Below are 24,149 nucleotides of genomic sequence, written 5' to 3' on the forward strand. Positions count from 1 at the left end.
GATAGTTCCGTAGTACGCTCCCGGATGACTGAAAGTTCAGTCTGATGATATAACTTTAATGTTTATGTTTGAGCACGGTGTGGCCGGCTCTAGAGGACACATGGACTTTGCTAGTGAAGAGCCAAGAGAGTTTAATAGCTAGTTTTTGATGGTAGAGTAGGGACATGTTATTTAGCTATGTCAGTAAGGATAGGATGTATGTTTCCTGATATTAGAGGATTGCTGTCAGTTGACAGCTGAGAAATTTATGAAATATGAACATGTTCATTATGATGTTGGACTATTATTTGTCAAATTTTATTAGTTAGGTTAGCTTTTGTTTGTGGCATGAGTTGAATTGTGGGTTTGGATACTAAACCTCGTGAATTTTAACAAATTAACAAGGTTTACTAAGTGCTTGTGCGGGGGGGTTGTAACAAACTAGGCTGTTGTAAGAATTATCCAGAGTGGTTTATCGACAAAAGAGAATGGGAAGCTGAGCCGCATGGTGACCTGACCCCCAGGGGAATTCGCGGTGGAAATAACCAACGCTTTGTTCATAGCTGCGTAAAATGAATCATCCTATAGTATTCAGTAATTTAGAGAAAATTAGCCTTTATTCATTTTGCATTAAAATTGTATTGTATAATAGTACTGGATACAATATCAAGAGTATTCTAATTATTGAGTTTAAGTCACCATCAGTGACGTCACGAATCAGATCTAACTTTTGAGGCGGAGTGACCGGCGGTCATAGGTCATCAGGGGTTGACAGGTCTACTATTTCTCAAAGTTTTAATAACCATTTTTGTGATCGGGAACAGCTCTGCCGTTAGATGTTTGTAATTTAATTCAGTAAAATAATTCAACCAGTCTGGATCAATTAAGTACAACAGAGTTTAATTGTTATAACTTAAACCTTGCTAGTAACTGGGTAGAACTTTGACTAGGCGGAAGGATACAATGTTCTGTCTGGGGGAGACCAGACAAGGAAAAGAGCAGTGTGGTCACGGAAGCAGCTGGGATAAGAGGTCAACATCTTACCTCTCCCCAAGAACAGCCCCAACACCTAGAGCTGTGGTCGCCCAAGGTATAGTTGCTATTGTTAAGTATAGAAATAGTCTCATTTGCCATTCAGGTCAAGTAGGGAGTGTTAAAGTGATAGGGAGTGAACATATTTAGATTTTGTTTTAGTTTTCTTTTAATAAATTAAATTTGTTATTAATTTGCATTTTATTGTTTCCATGTGTTTTATGTGTATACTTGTCCTGGTCACGTGGTCCACACGAGGCAGAGTTGCATTGGGCGCCGATTCTAACATCGAATCGGAATTATCATTACCGTGTAATTTATTCCACACTCAAGGTCATCGTTTATAGTGGGGATCAAGCCCCTAGGTTGATTAATTAGCGTGATCGATCCAGACCTCGATCATTGCTCTTGTATTACTGGTCTGGTGGTGGCAGCAGAGGTGACTCTAGGGTTTTGTTCAGAGCTTAGGTCACGTCATACTGGGTGTAGAATCCTAAGTCGGTCAATCGTCTTGGGACCACGTGGCGTGGAGTTGGCTTTGTTAAAAGTTTTGGAGTCCCTGGGTTTAGAAATAAAAGTAAGAATACGGGTAGAGGGAGTAGAAAGAAGGAAGTAAAGAGAGAGGAACCCGAACCCGTGTTACACTTGCTTGGGGAGGCGTTAGAAGGGTCAAGACTGGGGGGGTTGGTAAGACTTTCTGTGTAATAAAAAGTAATTGATATATTAGTATGTTGTTATAATTTATTGTCGGATTTAATTGTTCACCTCACGCTCTGTAATTTCTAGTATATATGATTTTTATCTTTATAAGTCTTCTTACTAATTGCTTAATTATAAAGATGTCATTTTCTTTATAATAAATTAATTATTAAATATAATACTTGGATACAGAGGCAGGAAAAGGGTGATACGTGGGGTGAAAAAAACAATGTTTTAGTAATATTGGCATATGAACAGAAGAGCAAGAACTGCAAACGGCCTAATGACCATTACATGAGTAACCAGAAGCTATACTCCTACTGGGATAGCTGTCTATTAATCATCTTACTAAGGTCGTGTTTTATAAATGTTTTAAGTGCTGGCGAGTTAATATTAATTGTTGGGAATTACAGAGCGTCATAACATCAATGAAGAGTTACCTAATGTGTACTCGAATTTTTAATGCTTCAAGGAAATAAGAAATTATGAGTTCTGAATGGCAGAGAATTAATTCTCTGCCAATTTAAAGTGCAATAACTTAAGAACTATTGTTAAGGAATAATGAATATGAATCAAAATTATTGTATTCATCTAAGTGCTTATAAACAAAGCAAAATGATAGATGTTTTACACACACGAACTTGACAGCTGTGCAGGCGATGAGTCACAATAACGTGGCTAAAGTAAGTTGACCAGACCACACACTGGAAGGTGAAGGGACGACGACGTTTCGGTCCGTCCTGGACCATTCTAGAGTCGATTGTGACTCAAGTCTGACTCAAGAATGACTCAAGTCATTCTCAAGTCACAATCGACTTGAGAATGGTCCAGGACGGACCGAAACGCCGTCGTTCCTTCACCTTCTAGTGTGAGGTCTGGTCAACTTGACAGCTGTGGCCACCTGGGTCTTAAGACACTGTCCTCTTCCCTTCGCCAGGTACCTGGATGTGGCCTTCACCGCCGGCATGAAGCTGAGGGCTCACGACATCTTCCAGGTCTTCAGTTCCGTGGCGTCTCACGCTCCAGGCGACAGTGTAGCCTGGAACTTCCTCCTCAAGAACTGGGATGATGTTACTGATATGTGAGTTGAGGTGTTCCACTATCTACTTATTGTCCCATATTCCAGGTAATCAGCTCTTCTAAGTATCAACCTAATGCTGTTACTTCTGTTCACGAAAGTCTTGTCTCCGGCCGCCATTACGCGTTCCGTAAGGATCTTGTCTCTGACCACCAGTATGAGTTCTGTATTTCTTTCTATTGATATTAGTTGATGTTAATTCATTCTTGCCTGGTTATGGTTACATAGGTAAGCATGCAGGATATGTGTTGCATGCTTACCATTATCAGGTAAACGTATCTGGTAAAGTGCTACTGACCTTATGTCCTTGTGTGCGTGTTTAAATGACTGGGATTTAAAGAATGCGTAAACGTTTGTGGTGTAATAAGGAAATATAATAAATATGTGAGTGTGACCCTAGTGTGTGTGAGTGTTTGTGTGCGTGAGCGTGTGCGTGTGTGTGTGTGTGTGTGTGTGTGTGTGTGTGTGTGTGTGTGTGTGTGTGTGTGTGTGTGTGTGTGTGTGTGTGTGTGTGTGTGTGTGAGAGAGAAAGAGTTGCCGAGAGTTCGAACACCATCGGGTGCTCAACCCCTGTGTCATAGATGCTCACAAGAGTTAGAGAAGCTGCTATACTTTATAAAGATACTGCTTTCATTCTAGCAAGATTTATTCACTGCAGGTTTGGCAACCACGATGACGTGGCGGAAGCTTTCTTGAAGGCTGCCACCAAAACATTCAACAGCAAGCAACATTTGTTGCAGGTAATTATCTCACTCTCTATCTCTTGCATTTCTCTCTCTGTGATGCACAGTAAAGCTCTGTGTAACAGTTAACTGTATCAGTCATGCTCTCAGTAACAGCCATGTCCTGTACCAGTCATGCCCTAAGCCAGTCATGTCCTGTGCTAGTTATGAACGAATATAATGTATTACATATCTGCTACAAAATGACGTGAGGCGTTATGTACGTGTTCTGCTCTTAAATACTATATTTGATCTCAATTACGATCTGCGTTAGATAAATGATTCTCGAATATATATATATATATATATATATATATATATATATATATATATATATATATATATATATATATATATATATATATATATATATATATATATATATATATATATATATTATTAAATATGACCGAAAAAGTAAGATTAATAATTCTAACACGAATTTTCTCAATCTTTCGTACATTACGCTTCACTGTTGGAGGTAAATCAAAAATCACTTCTCCAAAATTCATTTTTATTTCTAGTCTGACGCGACACGGGCGCGTTTCGTAAAACTTATTACATTTTCAAAGACTTCACAAATACACAACTGATTAGAACTTGCGTTTCCCTGATTTTATATCTACATTTGAGTGAGGTGGGAAGGGTGATGTGGCATTACATTTGAGTGAGGTGGGAAGGATGATGTGGCATTAACACAATGATGTGACAGAACACTAGAGGATATTAATAGGGTATTAAAAGTATCAACACAAGACAGAACAGAAACAATGGGTATTGAATAGAAGTGTTTGTAGAAAGCCTATTGGTCCATATTTCTTGATGCTTCTATATTGGAGCGGAGTCTTGAGGTGGGTAGAATATAGTTGTGTAATAATTGGCTGTTGATTGCCGGTGTTGACTTCTTGATGTGTAGTGCCTCGCAAACGTCAAGCCGCCTGCTATCGCTGTATCTATCGATGATTTCTGTGTTGTTTACTAGGATTTCTCTGGCGATGGTTTGGTTATGGGAAGAGATTATATGTTCCTTAATGGAGCCCTGTTGTTTATGCATCGTTAAACGCCTAGAAAGAGATGTTGTTGTCTTGCCTATATACTGGGTTTTTTGGAGCTTACAGTCCCCAAGTGGGCATTTGAAGGCATAGACGACGTTAGTCTCTTTTAAAGCGTTCTGTTTCGTGTCTGGAGAGTTTCTCATGAGTAGGCTGGCCGTTTTTCTGGTTTTATAGTAAATCGTCAGTTGTATCCTCTGATTTTTGTCTGTAGGGATAACGTTTCTATTAACAATATCTTTCAGGACCCTTTCCTCTGTTTTATGAGCTGTGGAAAAGAAGTTCCTGTAAAATAGTCTAATAGGGGGTATAGGTGTTGTGTTAGTTGTCTCTTCGGAGGTTGCATGGCTTTTCACTTTCCTTCTTATGATGTCTTCGATGAAACCATTGGAGAAGCCGTTATTGACTAGGACCTGCCTTACCCTACAGAGTTCTTCGTCGACTTGCTTCCATTCTGAGCTGTGGCTGAGAGCACGGTCGACGTATGCGTTAACAACACTCCTCTTGTACCTGTCAGGGCAGTCGCTGTTGGCATTTAGGCACATTCCTATGTTTGTTTCCTTTGTGTAGACTGCAGTGTGGAAACCTCCGCCCTTTTCCATGACTGTTACATCTAGAAAAGGCAGCTTCCCATCCTTTTCCGTCTCGTAAGTGAAACGCAGCACGGAACTCTGCTCAAATGCCTCCTTCAGCTCCTGCAGATGTAAATTCGTGTTAGAATTATTAATCTTACTTTTTCGGTCATATTTAATAATATATGTCTACAGGAAAGACTGCTACCAAAATATACTAATATATATATATATATATATATATATATATATATATATATATATATATATATATATATATATATATATATATATATATATATATATATATATATATATATATATGTACTTTTTTAAAATTTGGTGTTTCAAAAGCTAACCGAAGGATTTTTTAACCCACTACGAAACAATTATATGTATGTGATTTTCTTCTAACCTGCATTACATGTTCCATTCCACTGTCACACTGCAAAGGTTTCATATAGCACAGAACTAACTTATATATATTTGTTCTGTGCAACTTGCCCTGCAGCTGGAGGTCTTCAAGACGGCCCACAAGAACCAGGAGAGTGTGGTCAGGGCCTCTGAGTCAGCCATGGAGAGGACCAACATCAACATGGCCTGGATGGAGAGGAACTATGATGTCATTTGCCAGTGGTTGGAAGCTCACGGCTTCTCCACCAAGCTGCTGGTGTATTGACGCTAATGTCTTTATTGACCTACTCAACTAGTTAATATATATATATATATATATATATATATATATATATATATATATATATATATATATATATATATATATATATATATATATATATATATATATATATATATATATATATATATATATGTCGTACCTAGTAGCCAGAACGCACTTCTCTGCCTACTATTCAAGGCCCGATTTGCCTAATAAGCCAAGTTTTCATGAATTAATGTTTTTTCGACTACCTAACCTACCTAACCTAACCTAACCTAACTTTTTCGGCTACCTAACCTAACCTAACCTATAAAGATAGGCTAGGTTACGTTAGGTAGGGTTGGTTAGGTTCGGTCATATATCTACGTTAATTTTAACTCCAATAAAAAAAATTGACCTCATACATAATGAAATGGGTAGCTTTATCATTTCATAAGAAAAAAATTTGAGAAAATACATTAATTCAGGAAAACTTGGCTTATTAGGCAAATCGGGCCTTGCATAGTTGGCTGAGAAGTGCGTTCTGGCTACTAGGTACGACATATATATATATATATATATATGTCGTACCTAGTAGCCAGAACTCACTTTTCAGCCTACAATGCAAGGCCCGATTTGCCTAATAAGCCAAGTTTTCATGAATTAATATATTTTCTCTAAATTTTTTCTTATGAAATGATAAAGCAACCCATTTCATTATGTAAGAAGTCAATTTTCTTTTATTGGAGTTAAAATTAACGTAGATATATGACCGAACCTAACCAACCCTACCTAACCTAACCTAACCTATCTTTATAGGTTAGGTTAGGTTAGGTAGCCGAAAAAGTTAGGTTAGGTTAGGTTAGGTAGGTTAGGTAGTCGAAAAGCAATTAATTCATGAAAACTTGGCTTATTAGGCAAATTGGGCCTTGCATAGTTGGCTCAGAAGTGAGTTCTGGCTACTAGGTACGACATATATATATATATATATATATATATATATATATATATATATATATATATATATATATATATATATATATATATATATATATATATATATCACATTCTTACACACATACAAGATTACCTCATTGAAAATAAAGTAGGTCTTAATGATTTTGTGATTGACCAGTTTATTTCTTGCCACATTCCAGTTATTTTTTTCTCCTGTTGCCTGGTCGGGAGCCAGGCTCTTTTGGTGATAACCTGATGGGTGCGGCTGGAGCTGGCCGCAGCCCCACGTATGTAAGTTATTGTAAGTATGTAAGCCCCTTGTCTTGTAAGTTATTGCAGCCTGACGATTACCACACAACATACTAACCCATATTGTGGTTGACTCCTGAGTGAATCATTCCATATCAGCCAGACTAACGTTGTTAACAGAGGTTAATAGTTTATCGGATGTGATTGGAATGTCATCATAAATGGTGGAACCAGCGATGTAGATCATAATACGGAACTAACACTGTAAATTGGGTGTAGACTCGGCGGTAGCTGGCTCCCACTGGTGCAGTGTTTACATAGAACTGCTGTTTGAATGACGTTAGTTACAGGGGTCTATTGCCAGTTGACTCAAAATACTTTTTTTCAAGAATGTGATAATATTAAGAGCAATAAAGATTTGCGTACCCCTAAAATTCTGTTAATGATCCTTTTAATGCAAAAATCATTAAAGCACGTCTTAACCCACTGGACATCCTGTGCTATTTGTAATTTAACCTGGCATTCTACTGAATCGCGAATATTAGCTCGAATCCCCAAAGTGCTAAAATGTGTTTCACATAATGATATCACATCATTGTCATTTACTACTGTACATTTGATGGGAGGTTATCTTGAGATGATTTCGGGGCTTTTTAGTGTCCCCGCGGCCCGGTCCTCGACCAGGCCTCCACCCCCAGGAAGCAGCCCGTGACAGCTGACTTACATCCAGGTACCTATTTTACTGCTAGGTAACAATGGCATAGGGTGAAAGAAACTCTGCCCATTGTTTCTCTCCGGCGCCCGGGATCGAACCCGGGACCACAGGATCACAAGTCCAGCGTGCTGTCCGCTCGGCCGACCGGCTCCCCTGGTCCCCTGGGAGCGTATGGTAAGAACTATACCCGCACCAGAGTGTGGTAAGTGGTAAGTGAGACGGGACAGAAGAAAGTTAGCTTCAAAGAAATATACTAAAACATAGATGGCATTACAAGTAAAGCAAGTGAACTTGGGGAAAGAGCACAAGAAGCAAAACACCCAGATGTTGTGCTCTTTCCACAAGAAACACAACACCCCTACTGACAAGAAAGGAATGGAGTTTGAAGAAATGGATAGCCCAGGCTGTGAAGGGTTGAGAAACTACATAACAGGTCCTCCCATGACAATGGGAGGACCAAAAATAGTAGAAGCAGTAATATATAACCCTCCATTAAATAACAGAAGACCAAAACAGGAGCATGACAGAAACAACATGGCAGTTAATACTATTATAGAAAGGGCAGTCTCCGTCGCTTGTGGGAATTGATCCCAACTTCTCATCACGGGAGACATCAACCATGGAAAGATAGATTGGGAGAACAAAGAATTGCATGGGGGCATAAAAATATGTAGAGCTAAGCTGCTGGATATGGCAACAAGAAACTTTTTAAGTCAGATTTTGTCAGGGAACCACAAGAAATGAGAGGTAATGACGAACCAGCTAGACTTGACCAGGTATTAACTCTGAACGAGTTAGATATAAGGGAAATCAATTTGGAAGCCTCCCTTAAGAATGAGCGATCAGAGTGCATTCATGTTCGAATATGTGGTGGAAGTAGAAGTTCCTTATTGAAGAAACGAACCACGAAACAGGAAGCTGGCATACCGAAAGGAAAATTATGAAAAGATCAGACAATTCCTAATATAAATATTATGGGCAGTAGAGCTCACAGGGAAAGGCTGCACAAGACATGATGGACTACATCACCCACAAGGGCCAGGAAGCAGCAGACAAGTTGATCTCGGTGGTCAAACACCGACGTCCGCGGGTGGGCACTTTTCCTCTCGCCTGATGCCTCTGTTCACCCAGTAGTAAGTAGGTACCCGGGGAATTAGGGAACTGTTGTGAGATTCATCCTGTGGAAGGGCAGTAGTTAGCCCACAGGGGGACCTTGATATGTAATCTCGTTGTCAGGGACAGGAAACCTGCACTTAGTCTAGTCAATGTCCACACCTAGGCCATCTACTGACCTTCCCCAGGATGCAACCAACAACAGCTGCCTATCTCGCGGGTACCTATTTTACTGCTAGGGGAACAGGGACATCAGGCGAGAGGAAAGGCTCCCAACCGAGGACGTAGTCCACTGTACTAAAGGAATATCCTACAACCATGCCTTATTTTTGCTCCAATTGCTTGAGGGTCTTCATGTTAATAGACAAGGAAAGCTGTAATGAAATAGTGCTGAAAGAGAGTGACACAGAGACCAGCAGGCCAGGGTGACGTAAGAGTGGGGAGGGGGGGGGCGAGGGTGACTGCCAGAGAGATAGTGTGGCAGCGGCTCACGTCACCGCCCCCAGGAACAACATCATCGCCCCACACTGTCAGTTACTGACCAGGTGCCGGTCTGCGTCCACTCCCTAACACAGCTCCTAGCTGCTCCTGCTGCTGCTGCTGCTACTGCTGCTGCTGCTGCTGCTGCTCTTGCTGCTACTGCTCCTCCTCTTGCCGTTGAAAATCAGCACAGCAGTGACAACATAACTCTGGTTAGTGTGTGTACTTAATGTAATTATTGTCAAAATACAATTTGGGGATAAATAAGATTTATTGTTCAGCGACAGATGTGGTCATACAGCTTCACTGCTAACCAGCGTATATTCGTTTTCGTGATGTCATTGTGTATAAATATATACATTCTTCTGTCCTCCATGGACGAAGTAGATCAATTAGTCTCCATGGTCAGGGTTAGAGCTCCGTTAAATGGCGTATAGTGTAGTGAGCTGTTGAGCACTCAACCACAGGCGATTGTAGTGCTTTTTTAAGGACAAATTATCAACATATGTACATTTCCTTCCCCCGTACATAGAGAGGTTAGATATGTGTGTAGTATATGTGTGTAGCATGAGTCGGTCGGCCGAGCGGACAGCACGCTGAACTTGTGATCCTGTGGTCCTGGGTTCGATCCCAGGCACCGGCGAGAAACAATGGGCAGAGTTTCTTTCACCCTATGCCCCTGTTACCTAGCAGTAAAATAGGTACCTGGGTGTTAGTCAGCTGTCACGGGCTGCTTCCTGGGGGTGGAGGCCTGGTCGAGGACCTGGCCGCGGGGATACTAAAAAGCCCCGAAATCATCTCAAGATAACCTCAAAAAGATAGCACATCAGGCAGCCCACAGTGTAATATATGAGCATTGAGCATCGGGATACATGAGCACTTTGTATTCAAATGCATGAGCACTGAGCAGTGGAAGGAGTGACATGTGTGTCGTGCCCTTTTTATCACCTGTACGACTCAGATATTGCTACCCAGAGCCCGGCTGCACAAGACTATGAAGGACAGTACTCTAACACTACAGTGACAAGCAGAGCAACCCGTCCTCCTAATAGAACGTCGCATTTTGACGTATACTCTACCCAAGTCCAACAATTATCGTACTAGATAATGATAGCGGTTCGGAAAATTGACATACTGCCCCGTTTTCTGTTTTAGGTCCTCTGGTAGGTTAGGATAAGGGCACTTTAGTACGACAGTTTCTTGACGTTGGGAAAGCTTAGGAGGACGGACTGACGCTGAATACGCTGAATATTCCAATATAATTACCTAAACTACCATTACTTTTTTACAAGTGGTTAGAGTTTACTACGAAGTTTTGCAAAGTAAGACTGCAATTATTCTATATAGTTATCAATAGGGGGACCAAAGATGCTATAATTTTGTCGAATACTATTGTGTGTTATTAGCTATTTACATGTAAGATTTATTTTAATTTGTTGAAATGACAGTATGTTTTGTTTGCCAGACAGTTGCTAAACTAAGTTAAACAAAAAAATGTTTTTCAAGGGATAAGAACATCGAAATTGCTCTATTCGTGCAAAGGGAAGAACATCTGTCATTAGGTCACATGTCTTATCTCTTGGTACTTTATACTCGGGGAGGGAAGGACTAGTAGAGAAGTTAAATGTGGGTTATGGCATTATTAGCTCCGTAGGACACACACAGATCAATCATGTCTCTTGTGTGTTGGTGAGTCTGGATGGACGAGTCAGTCATTCATTCATTTATTATGCACCCCATACCCATCCCGTGGGCGGTGGTGGAAAGGGCTTCAGAGGCACATAATGGGTTCAGGAACTGAATCCTACAGTTCATTTAGCTAAGCAAGTCACAATCTTGTTAAGGTAGTTTCGCAATTGTTAATATTACTTGCACACACAAACCTTCCAGGTTATCCAGATGATAACCTGGAAGGTTCCCAGGAGGACTGAGTGCTGATGATAACCTGGAAGGTTCTCAGGAGGACTGAGTGTTGATGATAACCTGGACGGTTCCCAGGAGGACTGAGTGCTGATGATAACCTGGACGGTTCCCAGGAGGACGGAGTGCTGATGATAACCTGGAAGGTTCCCAGGAGGACTGAGTGCTGATGATAACCTGGACGGTTCCCAGGAGGACTGAGTGCTGATGATAACCTGAAAGGTTCCCAGGAGGACTGAGTCTTGATGATAAACTGGAAGGTTCCCAGGAGGACTGAGTGCTGATGATAACCTGGAAGGTTCCCAGGAGGACTGAGTGCTGATGATAACCTGGAAGGTTCCCAGGAGGACTGAGTGCTGATGATAACCTGGAAGGTTCCCAGGAGGACTGAGTGTTGATGATAACCTGGAAGGTTCCCAGGAGGACTGAGTGCTGATGATAACCTGGAAGGTTCCCAGGAGGACTGAGTGCTGATGATAACCTGGAAGGTTCCCAGGAGGACTGAGTGCTGATGATAACCTGGACGGTTCCCAGGAGGACTGAGTGCTGATGATAACCTGGAAGGTTCCCAGGAGGACTGAGTGTTGATGATAACCTGGAAGGTTCCCAGGAGGACTGAGTGCTGATGATAACCTGGAAGGTTCCCAGGAGGACTGAGTGCTGATGATAACCTGGAAGGTTCCCAGGAGGACTGAGTGTTGATGATAACCTGGACGGTTCCCAGGAGGACTGAGTGCTGATGATAACCTGGACGGTTCCCAGGAGGACGGAGTGCTGATGATAACCTGGAAGGTTCCCAGGAGGACTGAGTGCTGATGATAACCTGGACGGTTCCCAGAAGGACTGAGTGCTGATGATAACCTGGAAGGTTCCCAGGAGGACAGAGTGCTGATGATAACCTGGAAGGTTCCCAGGAGGACTGAGTGCTGATGATAACCTGGACGGTTCCCAGGAGGACTGAGTGCTGATGATAACCTGGAAGGTTCCCAGGAGGACTGAGTGCTGACGATAACCTGGACGGTTCCCAGGAGGACTGAGTGCTGATGATAACCTGGACGGTTCCCAGGAGGACTGAGTGCTGATGATAACCTGGAAGGTTCCTAGGAGGACTGAGTGCTGATGATAACCTGGACGGTTCCCAGGAGGACTGAGTGCTGATGATAACCTGGACGGTTCCCAGGAGGACGGAGTGCTGATGATAACCTGGAAGGTTCCCAGGAGGACTGAGTGCTGATGATAACTTGGACGGTTCCCAGGAGGACGGAGTGCTGATGATAACCTGGAAGGTTCCCAGGAGGACTGAGTGCTGATGATAACCTGGACGGTTCCCAGGAGGACTGAGTGCTGATGATAACCTGGAAGGTTCCCAGGAAAACGGAGTGTTGATGATAACCTGGAAGGTTCCCAGGAGGACTGAGTGCTGATGATAACCTGGAAGGTTCCCAGGAGGACTGAGTGCTGATGATAACCTGGAAGGTTCCCAGGAGGACTGAGTGCTGATGATAACCTGGAAGGTTCCCAGGAGGACTGAGTGCTGATGATAACCTGGAAGGTTCCCAGGAGGACTGAGTGCTGATGATAACCTGGACGGTTCCCAGGAGGACTGAGTGCTGATGATAACCTGGAAGGTTCCCAGGAGGACTGAGTGCTGATGATAACCTGGACGGTTCCCAGGAGGACGGAGTGTTGATGATAACCTGGAAGGTTCCCAGGAGGACTGAGTGCTGATGATAACCTGGAAGGTTCCCAGGAGGATTGAGTGCTGATGATAACCTGGAAGGTTCCCAGGAGGACTGAGTGCTGATGATAACCTGGAAGGTTCCCAGGAGGACTGAGTGTTGATGATAACCTGGACGGTTCCCAGGAGGACTGAGTGCTGATGATAACCTGGAAGGTTCCCAGGAGGACTGAGTGCTGATGATAACCTGGAAGGTTCCCAGGAGGACTGAGTGCTGATGATAACCTGGACGGTTCCCAGGAGGACTGAGTGCTGATGATAACCTGGAAGGTTCCCAGGAGGACAGAGTGCTGATGATAACCTGGAAGGTTCCCAGGAGGACTGAGTGCTGATGATAACCTGGACGGTTCCCAGGAGGACTGAGTGCTGATGATAACCTGGAAGGTTCCCAGGAGGACTGAGTGCTGATGATAACCTGGACGGTTCCCAGGAGGACTGAGTGCTGATGATAACCTGGACGGTTCCCAGGAGGACTGAGTGCTGATGATAACCTGGAAGGTTCCTAGGAGGACTGAGTGCTGATGATAACCTGGACGGTTCCCAGGAGGACTGAGTGCTGATGATAAACTGGAAGGTTCCTAGGAGGACTGAGTGCTGATGATAACCTGGACGGTTCCCAGGAGGACTGAGTGCTGATGATAACCTGGACGGTTCCCAGGAGGACTGAGTGCTGATGATAACCTGGAAGGTTCCCAGGAGGACTGAATGCTGATGATAACCTGGACGGTTCCCAGGAGGACTGAGTGCTGATGATAACCTGGACGGTTCCCAGGTGGACTGAGTGTTGATGATAACCTGGACGGTTCGGTCACATGACGAATATTCTACACCTCAATGAAAACTACACTTCTATTATATACTATATAATATAGTATATAATAATATATAAACTATACTACACAAACAGGAATATACTTCACATGTGATGTGAAGTATATTCCTGTTATTATTATTTGTATGAGTTTATTTTGTTATTGTTATTATCACCATTATCATAATTGTTATGCCCAGTGTGTCGTCTCAGTGTGGCACGTCGCCACAACTACAGTGATTTGAGTTGATTGTTGCCGCTGAAGGCGGCTAGTTTATTGTGCACCCCATACTCATCCTGTGAGCGGTAGCGCAAAAGCATTACAGCGGGCACAAAAGGTCTTTATCAGACCTCATCTTAGATTATTACATAAACAATTTCATCTATCCTTCACACCTTATAGTTACAATGTCAGCTTGTTACAGAGAAAGTGCTATTTCAAGAGCTACATATTTACAGTAAGTCATCATACATTAATGGTAGGTCTCATCGCTAATACATAATAGTTTGACCAATGGGGATATTAGAGTCATAAGGGAGCTTCTGTTTATTATTAATCCTCACAATACACTACTTGTTTCTGAATCTCATGTGTCGTTCATCTACTGGAAGCGAAATGTGGATACAGTGCAAGGACTTCAGGTAATTTATCCATGGTAATAAGATAGGTTGCCATATCATACAGAGTGAGCTTAGATTTATCTCTAAATGGCTCAATTTTACTACAATCCAAGATATAGTGTTCGAGTGTGTGTCCCTGTCTTTGTCCACACACTTTACACTTACTTCATCTAGATCCCTATACAAGCCGAACTGCCAGAGATACTTATAGCCAAGTCTTTTACGAGCTGTGACAACATCTGTTAGTCTACTGACTTTGTTACTTGCCCCATACACATGTTTTACTTCACACATTTCCTTGTGATGAACAATGGACCTGCTAGTTCCAGTTTGCACTCTTCTAATGACACTTTTAAGGGACCTATTTGATAGCTGAAGATTCCGTTCAATACTGTCTTTATTTACTGCAGCCTTAGCAAGGGCGTCAACTTTGTCCTGTCATGATGAGCGGGGCAGGCCGAGGTGCCTCACTGTTGTGGGGAACCATGATGCTGGTCCTCCTCACCTTCCCCACCGTCACGTCCACAACCACGCCCACCGTCACGTCCACAACCACGCCCACCATCACGTCCACAACCATGCCAGCCACTAATGCATCCACGGTTGGTCTCTTACCTAATGTGTTTATGCTCTGTTTGGTAATATACAGGTTAAATTTCTTCACAGAGTGATCCCAACATAAATATTTTCTAGCTGCCATGACCCAATATGGTTTAGAAACTACAACCAAACCCATATTTACCGTCAGGGTGAGGAAGTGGGTGACGTGCGGCTGCCTAGGACACTCAAGCCACTCCACTACCTGGTCAGACTTCAGCCCTTCATCAACGGCAACTTCAGCATCCATGGCCACGTTGACGTCGATCTTCTGGTGCTGGAAGCCACTCGTTCCGTCATCCTCCACATGACGGACATCATCACTCTCAACCATACCACCAAGGTATACTTTCATTTAAGGACCATGTGACCAGGGAATCATACCATAGTAGTACCATACCACCACGATACCATGTTAGCAAGTTACCGTACCACCAAAGCGGGACCAAAGAGGCAAAGCTCAACCCCTGCAAACACAACTAGGTTAGAACCAAGGCACCATACCAGAAAGGAATAGTTTAATTTAAGAACAACACAAATAGGGTGAGATAAAATCATGGTACCATACTACCGAGGTACCATAACACCAGGATACGATACAATCAATGTGCCTTGACACCATGGTACATGCCACCATGGCAGCAGCAGTAGAAGCAGCCGTACCAGTAGAAGCAGCAGCAGCAACAGTAGCAGCAGCGGTAGGTGTGGTCAAGGCTTATTTAAGGCTTATTGACACAAACATAATCCATTAACTCAAACGTCTCAATGTGTGTGGTACTGAGTGCTAGTAATGTTGGTAGAATTTTCAGTCATAATTTTATCAAACGCATTGTTCCTCGCTCTATATTGAACATTGATTTCAACAACTCATTATACACTCGAGCAGCTCTAATTTTTGCTTTATAGTAAACAGAGTTTTCTAGCTTCTAATAAAATTAAATTATCATTATTTCCATCTAGAAATAATAAACGAGGAAGTCTTATGTTGATATTTTGGTGATATGTGCCAGGTTCAGAGAAGGAATAGTGTCAGGAAAATTGAGACGCATACGATTGACATATCCTCTCACCCGCATTATGCTTCCTCACAGTCTCTCTCACCCTGCCCCTCCTGCCTCCCTCACCACCCATCCTCTCTACCTCAGTGCCTCTCAGCCCACTTAATTATCGCATTTTCTCTCTGTACCTGATAGACAGCAAACAAAGGACTATTTTCAATGATGTATTTTGAGATACAGGCGCGTGACAAGCAAGGTCCTCAAGAATCTGTTCTAGAACCCTTGTCACAATGCCACACTTATGACTCACAACACGAACCCTTGTCACGACGCCTGTGACGAACCTCAACGCCATCTATGATTCAGGTTCAGAATTAAGACAGTTTACCTTCCCATTAATAATTATTACCATTTTCTAATCTGTTGTCCCGAGGTGATGAGGTAGCGGTGACTGGTACATCTTTACTCTCCCTGCATTGTTTAAGTGAGCTAGTGGAGTGTTGGAAGACCTCACCAGAGTGTGGGTTTTATCCTCAGTTGATTATTATTATTATTAACATCTTTACTGACAAAATTAATTACAATTTTCCCTAATCTGAGGATTTCGATTAAGTCTTATTAAAGTGAGGCTAATGCTGGTATTCACTGTTACGCAGGACAGAGGGTCATACATAAGACAATAGGTCTAAACTGTAGGGAGAAGTACATATATATATCATGGTTATAATCAATGTTTTAATGTATGGATATGTGAAAAGAACTTGAGTTGATGGAAACATTTCCAGCATCTTTCAACGTCTAGGGTATATAGTTTGAATTGCACTTAATTATTAGTAAGTGGAAGTTTTATGTTGCCTTTTGATTTCTACAACCTTAAACACTTCATTGCATTTCCACCGATGTTATCCTTGTCTGGACTTGATAACGATCAGTTTAAAAAGCCTGGTTAAGGAGACGTTGGTAACGACGCCACACTCGTGACTCCCAACACTAATGTTGACCAGACCACACACTAGAAGGTGAAGGGACGACGACGTTTCGGTCCGTCCTGGGCCATTCTTACTTATTAGTGGGCTATTTTAGTGGGCGTTCCGTCCTGGACAACTTACTTCAGACACGTTATTGTGACTCATCGCCTCCCAACACTAATCTTGTGTCACGACGCCTCACTCATTTAAAAGGTGTTTGTCTCGCAAATTAAATTGAAATGTTCCTCATTGACAGCTGGTGGAGTCTGAGAGCGGACAAGAGCAGTTGATCCTGCAGCAGCAGTACTCCTCCGCCAGGATGCTGTACATCGTCCACCTGCAGAAGGCGCTGATGGAGGGCACCAACTACACTCTCTCGCTCGACTTCGTTGGCACACTGGGCGAGATCCCCAGAGGCTTCTACTGGTCCTCCTACATCAAAGAAAACGGAGTAAAGAGGTTATAACAACATGCTTAACTATTGCAATGTTTATCAGTCAATCTGCATGTTAATATTAATACTCTTTGTCTTGGAAAAATCACGTTGGGAATCCCCCCACCAGCTTTACCCACAGTGGACAAAACGCCCACTAAAATAGCCCACTAATAAGTTAATCCACGGATATACAGGGTCCCGGTAGTACAGTCGGCTTCGTTCTCGACGCACAATAGAGAATTCCAAACCAATCTAGGGGCCCTGATGGCTGAGTGGACAGCGATCTGGATTCATAGTCCTAAGGGTCCGGGTTCGATCCCCGGCGGAGGCGGAAACAAATGGGCAGAGTTTCTTTTACCCTGATCCCCCTGTTAACCTAGCAGTAAATAGGTACTTGGGAGTTACAGCTGCTACGGACTGCTTCCTGTATGTTTAGGGGGGGGATCAGTTGATTGATTGGCAGTTGAGAGGCGGGCCCAAAGAGCCAGAGCTCAACTCCCCTCAAGCACAACTAGGTGAGTACATGAACGAGTGAGATCTAGTACTCGATAAATACAATTCAAATTGTGAGATATAGTGCTTAGTACATAGAATTTAACGCGCTTAGAGACATACTCAGCCAGTTAGGTGACATCACGTTCCATTCTCTCTCCCTCAGCTGGGTGGCGTCGACGCAGTTCCAGGCGACGGACGCGCGACGCGCCTTCCCATGCTTCGACGAGCCGGGACTGAAGGCCACCTTCAAGATCTACCTGGCGAGGGAGGAGCACATGACGGCGCTCTCTAACATGCCCCTCGTCGTCTCCACTCCCATGTGAGGAAGGCGCCCCTGGGCACCGCCCCTGGGCTGGCACTTGAGTATTATTAGTTCTCAGTAGTGATTAGCGGCCCCTCGCGCCACGGGTCAAAATATGTACCTATAATTATATGTACCTATAATTATAATATTTACAATGAAGAGTATCTGTTCAAGTGCGACCTTAATATTGGTGTGCCGAGTAGCCTTTGAAATGTGCAGACAAAAATTTATTAAATTCTAGTTTTTTCAAAAGTTCTCATGTGGAATGAGACACTTCTTGCACACTTCTATGTGCAACATAAACCTTTTAACACACTATCCTCAAAAGCAGGTTTGATCCCTCTGCCAGACAACCTTGCAAGTCTTCTGCTCTCTATTGTTTTACACTGTACACAGAGCCTCTCCTAACCCCAACCAGGCCCCGGAGCTAAGCTCGACCTTCTCTCCTGGGAGCCATCACAAACCAGGTTCCCCTACTCGTATATCCCCCGAGTTTCAAATTGTGTAAATTATATTTGAATAATTGTTTCCATAGTAGTGTCTAACACTATTTATGGGGTCAGAGAGGACCAGGAGGGCTGGCTGTGGGACGAGTTCCAGCTCTCCGTCCCCATGTCCACCTACCTCGTCGCCTTCGTCGTCTCCGACTTCCCAGTAAGAGTCATCGGTGAAGCCACCAACGGTACCCTGCTTAGAGGTAAGCTCCGGGACCACACTCAGGGCTGAGGGTCGAGTATACACTCAGGGCTGAGGGTCGAGGATGCACTCAAGAGGTTAGGCAACAGGTACACGCTCAGGAGGTAAGGACAAGGTACACACTCAAAGGGATGGACCAGGTACTCACACACTCGGGGGAATAGACCAGGTACACGCACTCAGAGATATGGGACAAGGTGTGGTCCGCGATAGACAACAAGACCAAGATAGACAACAAATAATTGGGTACTAAAAACAACTTGTTTGACCATATTTTTTATTAGAAACTGGATGGTCTTTGAATCTGGATTTAAATAAGTAGAAACTAAGACAATAAAGAAACCAAACGTGTAAATCCTCCTCCCAATCAAAACAAATCCTTTAAGCATATTTTTATATAAAACTAATATTAAGAAACATTTAACGTAATCATACAAAAATATTTACCTGCATAATTAGGAAAGATGTGCGCAAGGGGACATGCTCACAACATTAAAGATATTAAGATAAAATATTTCTCAAATATGTAGATTCAAAAGCACAGACATAACATAAAGCACATTTACCAACAGCATGAGAAGAAAGAAGTATTCATCTTGATTGGGATGCACGGTGGATGTCTACCTATCGTAGTTTATTTGAATATGCCAGGTTGTCCGTCGACTCGCTCTCCTCATTTGCGTCGTTTAAATGATTTTCTACTGGCATTCCATGTGTAATACGAAGGCACTTCTGAATACACCAGTCTTTTTGTAAACGCGTCATTTTGACATAAAATGAAGACAGCAGTAACTGTTGTAGCCGGTGGATTTATAGCATTTGCAGCTGTGAAATAAACGTATTTTCCATTTTTTTGTTTTCAAAACAAAACCAAAAAATACTAACGAAATAGTTCAATTCAAACATAGATCAATCGACACAGCTCAATTTCACCACCAATTGCACTGAAAAATAAGAACAGTTAAAAAAACGAAATGAAAAACAATGAAAAAAGAAACAAATAAACTATACTCACGAAATGAACACTATGATAAACAACGCAGCTCAATTCCAAGGCAATATCACACAAAATAATTAAATCAAAATGACAATAAATCAAAGTCTATGAAAAATCAATTTATCAATGCAATCGGAAACATTGAAATGAAATCGAACCGTATTTTATATAGCGTGTGTTGCTCTTACGTGCAACAGATGGTGCTGTTTTTCCAAAAAAAAACATGTTTTTACCTGTCACAGGTGTGGCATGTAGATAGTAGGTATATAAAAACATGCACGTATTCGAATGGAACGTTGTGAAAAAAATCTCAAAGTAATCGGATAAGAACTTTCAAGGTTTACAGCATGTGTTGCTCTTACGTCCTACAGATGGTGCTGATTTTCCAAAAAATCATGTTTTTTTCCTGTTACAGGTGAGGCATGTATATAGTAGGTATATAAAAACACTCGTCTATTCGAATACAACGTTGTCTCAAAATTTGAAAGCAATCGGTAAAGAGGTTTCGAAGATTTCCCTCACATGAAAAACACATGAAAAACACAGTTTTTCAAAAAAGCATGTTTTTTCCCGTCACAGACGTAACATCTATATAGTATATATATAAAAACCTGCTCGGATGCGAATGGAACGTTGTGTGAAAATTTCAAAGCAATCGATGAAGAACTTTCGGAGATTAGCGATTTTGAACAAACGAACATTTCCATTTTTATTTATATAGACTGATTTCCTGTTTTTCATCCACTGTTTGTTTTTCAGCATCAGTATAAATAATTAAAATAAACAATTGTGTGTGTGTGTCCTCGTGCCCCTGTGGTCTCTGCAGTGGTGACTAGGGTGTCGGTGGGAGAACACGCCAGACTCGCCGGTGAGACCGCCTTCAGGTCCCTACGGTACTTCGAAGACTACTTCGCCGTCTGCACACCGCTCCTTAAAATTGACCTTATAGCCGTCCCCGAGAACTCCTTTAATGCCATGGAGAACTGGGGTCTCATCACCTTCAGGTGTGGATGGTCACAGGTCTGCTTGGTGTAGAGGGTAGGCTGGTCACAGGCCTGCTTGGTGTAGTGGGTAGGCTGGTCACTGGTCTGCTTTGTGTAGAGGGTAGGCTGGTCACAGGTCTGCTTTGTGAACAGGGTAGGCTGGTCACAGGTCTGCTTTGTGTAGAGGGTAGGCTGGTCACTGGTTTGCTTTGGTAGAGGGTAGGCTGGTCACAGGTCTGCTTTGTGTAGAGGGTAGGCTGGTCACTGGTCTGCTTTGGTAGAGGGTAGGCTGGTCACTGGTCTGCTTTGGTAGAGGGTAGGCTGGTCACAGGTCTGCTTTATGAAGAGGGTAGGCTGGTCACAGGTCTGCTTTGTGTAGAGGGTAGGCTGGTCACAGGTCTGCTTTGTGAACAGGGTAGGCTGGTCACAGGTCTGCTTTGTGAACAGGGTAGGCTGGTCACAGGTCTGCTTTGTGATCAGGGTTGGCTGGTCACAGGTCTGCTTTGTGAACAGGGTAGGCTGGTCACTGGTCTGCTTTGTGTAGAGGGTAGGCTGGTCACAGGTCTGCTTGGTGTAGTGGGTAGGCTGGTCACAGGTCTGCTTGGTGTAGAGGGTAGGCTGGTCACAGGTCTGCTTGGTGTAGAGAGTAGGCTGGTCACAGGTCTGCTTGGTGTAGAGGGTAGGCTGGTCACTGGTCTGCTTGGTGTAAAGGGTAGGCTGGTCACAGGTCTGCTTGGTGTAGAGGGTAGGCTGGTCACAGGTCTGCTTGGTGTAGAGGGTAGGCTGGTCACAGGTCTGCTTGGTGTAGAGGGTAGGCTGGTCACAGGTCTGCTTGGTGTAGTGGGTAGGCTGGTCACAGGTCTGCTTGGTGTAGAGGGTAGGCTGGTCACAGGTCTGCTTGGTGTAGAGGGTAGGCTGGTCACAGGTCTGCTTGGTGTAGAGGGTAGGCTGGTCACAGGTCTGCTTGGTGTAGAGGGTAGGCTGGTCACAGGTCTGCTTGGTGTAGAGGGTAGGCTGGTCACTGGTCTGCTTGGTGTAGAGGGTAGGCTGGTCACAGGCCTGCTTGGTGTAGAGGGTAGGCTGGTCACTGGTCTGCTTGGTGTAGTGAGTAGGCTGGTCACAGGTCTGCTTTGTGTAGAGGGTAGGCTGGTCACTGGTCTGCTTGGTGTAGAGGGTAGGCTGGTCACAGGCCTGCTTGGTGTAGAGGGTAGGCTGGTTACTGGTCTGCTTGGTGTAGAGGGTAGGCTGGTCACAGGTCTGCTTGGTGTAGAGGGTAGGCTGGTCACAGGTCTGCTTGGTGTAGAGGGTAGGCTGGTCACAGGTCTGCTTGGTGTAGAGGGTAGGCTGGTCACTGGTCTGCTTGGTGTAGAGGGTAGGCTGGTCACAGGCCTGCTTGGTGTAGAGGGTAGGCTGGTCACTGGTCTGCTTGGTGTAGTGAGTAGGCTGGTCACAGGTCTGCTTTGTGTAGAGGGTAGGCTGGTCACTGGTCTGCTTGGTGTAGAGGGTAGGCTGGTCACAGGCCTGCTTGGTGTAGAGGGTAGGCTGGTTACTGGTCTGCTTGGTGTAGAGGGTAGGCTGGTCACTGGTCTGCTTGGTGTAGAGGGTAGGCTGGTCACAGGTCTGCTTGGTGTAGAGGGTAGGCTGGTCACAGGTCTGCTTGGTGTAGAGGGTAGGCTGGTCACAGGCCTGCTTGGTGTAGAGGGTAGGCTGGTTACTGGTCTGCTTGGTGTAGAGGGTAGGCTGGTCACTGGTCTGCTTGGTGTAGAGGGTAGGCTGGTCACAGGTCTGCTTGGTGTAGAGGGTAGGCTGGTCACAGGTCTGCTTGGTGTAGAGGGTAGGCTGGTCACAGGCCTGCTTGGTGTAGAGGGTAGGCTGGTTACTGGTCTGCTTGGTGTAGAGGGTAGGCTGGTCACTGGTCTGCTTGGTGTAGAGGGTAGGCTGATCACAGGTCTGCTTGGTGTAGAGGGTAGGCTGGTCACTGGTCTGCTTGGTGTAGAGGGTAGGCTGGTCACAGGTCTGCTTGGTGTAGAGGGTAGGCTGGTCACAGGCCTGCTTGGTGTAGAGGGTAGGCTGGTCACAGGTCTGCTTGGTGTAGAGGGTAGGCTGGTCACAGGTCTGCTTGGTGTAGAGGGCAGGCTGGTCACAGGTCTGCTTGGTGTAGAGGGTAGGCTGGTCACTGGTCTGCTTGGTGTAGAGGGTAGGCTGGTCACAGGTCTGCTTGGTGTAGAGGGTAGGCTGGTCACTGGTCTGCTTGGTGTAGTGAGTAGGCTGGTCACAGGTCTGCTTTGTGTAGAGGGTAGGCTGGTCACTGGTCTGCTTGGTGTAGAGGGTAGGCTGGTCACAGGTCTGCTTGGTGTAGAGGGTAGGCTGGTCACAGGTCTGCTTGGTGTGGAGGGTAGGCTGGTCACAGGTCTGCTTGGTGTAGAGGGTAGGCTGGTCACAGGTCTGCTTGGTGTAGAGGCGAAGTCAACAATACAGTTCCTATACCAAAACAATACTAAGTGGAAAGCAAACTACTTACAGAGGGAATAAAAACCAAACCACATTTACAGACGGAATAAAATATCGTTAAAATTCTAGATATTTCATAGTGGAATAATCTTCAACTACATTAGAAATTGCAGCACTTTTTTTTTTTAAGCGTGAGAACTTAACTCAATATCTTTCTTCTCTTTCTTTTTTCAAAATGGTTATCGCGTTACTTTTTCTATATTCTTCCATCTATTTACTTATCACTTTTCTATTTCTTCCTCTGTCCAGTTTGGGTTCGCGAGTCGGAAGAGTCTAAACTTCACTATGGCTCCGAAGTGGCCCAGAGAAGCCTAGAATTCTTTGAAGGATTCTTTGGCGTGGACTTTCCTCTCCCGAAACTCGATTTTATTTGCCCTCCTGAGATGAGTCCCAACGCTATGGAGAACTGGGGGCTCGTCACCTACAGGTCAGTCACCGACACGCCTGACAGGGCTGCTGTTTCCTGCTTTCATGAACATTCTTGCGTCGAATCCTCCTTCAGGCTTCGGAGTAAGAACTGACTCCGAAACTTCTCATTAATTAAGATCTTTCTTATCACACAAACATTCTAGCAATGTTAAATCTGTTTTTGGTCGCTGACTGGGTGCTGATTAAGTGATACCTAATTTTGCATGATACACTGACTTGAGAATGACAATCGACTTGAGAATGGTCCAGGACGGATCGAAACGTCGTCGTCCCTTCACTTTCTAGTGTGTGGTTTGGTCAACATACACTGGTTTGTTAACTGTTGGAGAAGTTGACTTTGCG

General features: G+C 43.8%; 2 protein-coding genes across 3 annotated transcripts in view; both read left to right on the forward strand.

Annotated features, from left to right (window-relative positions):
• LOC123751771 (aminopeptidase N) overlaps positions 1–5,852 on the forward strand; it is a 42,914-nt gene extending 37,062 nt beyond the window's left edge. Inside the window, exons 15-17 of the mRNA XM_069332433.1 lie at positions 2,648–2,791; positions 3,447–3,528; positions 5,646–5,852. Of these exons, the coding sequence (XP_069188534.1) occupies positions 2,648–2,791; positions 3,447–3,528; positions 5,646–5,813 (394 nt within the window). The 3' untranslated portion in view covers positions 5,814–5,852. The remainder of the gene's footprint in view (positions 1–2,647; positions 2,792–3,446; positions 3,529–5,645) is intronic.
• Positions 5,853–9,337: 3,485 nt separating this feature from the next.
• LOC123751753 (aminopeptidase N) overlaps positions 9,338–24,149 on the forward strand; it is a 28,603-nt gene continuing 13,791 nt past the window's right edge. The window contains exons 1-7 of one of the 2 annotated variants that reach the window (XM_045733845.2): positions 9,338–9,515; positions 14,804–14,995; positions 15,142–15,333; positions 17,213–17,415; positions 18,051–18,206; positions 18,755–18,888; positions 20,711–20,888. In XM_045733845.2, coding sequence (XP_045589801.2) covers positions 14,834–14,995; positions 15,142–15,333; positions 17,213–17,415; positions 18,051–18,206; positions 18,755–18,888; positions 20,711–20,888 — 1,025 coding nt within the window. In that variant the 5' untranslated portion in view covers positions 9,338–9,515; positions 14,804–14,833. Of the gene's footprint in view, positions 9,516–14,803; positions 14,996–15,141; positions 15,334–17,212; positions 17,416–18,050; positions 18,207–18,754; positions 18,889–20,710; positions 20,889–23,627; positions 23,806–24,149 lie in introns of both variants that reach the window. The other variant, XM_045733837.2, reaches the window with a different exon arrangement.

This window comes from Procambarus clarkii, chromosome 4 (genome assembly GCF_040958095.1).
Source record: "Procambarus clarkii isolate CNS0578487 chromosome 4, FALCON_Pclarkii_2.0, whole genome shotgun sequence".
NCBI classification, from domain to species: domain Eukaryota; kingdom Metazoa; phylum Arthropoda; class Malacostraca; order Decapoda; family Cambaridae; genus Procambarus; species Procambarus clarkii.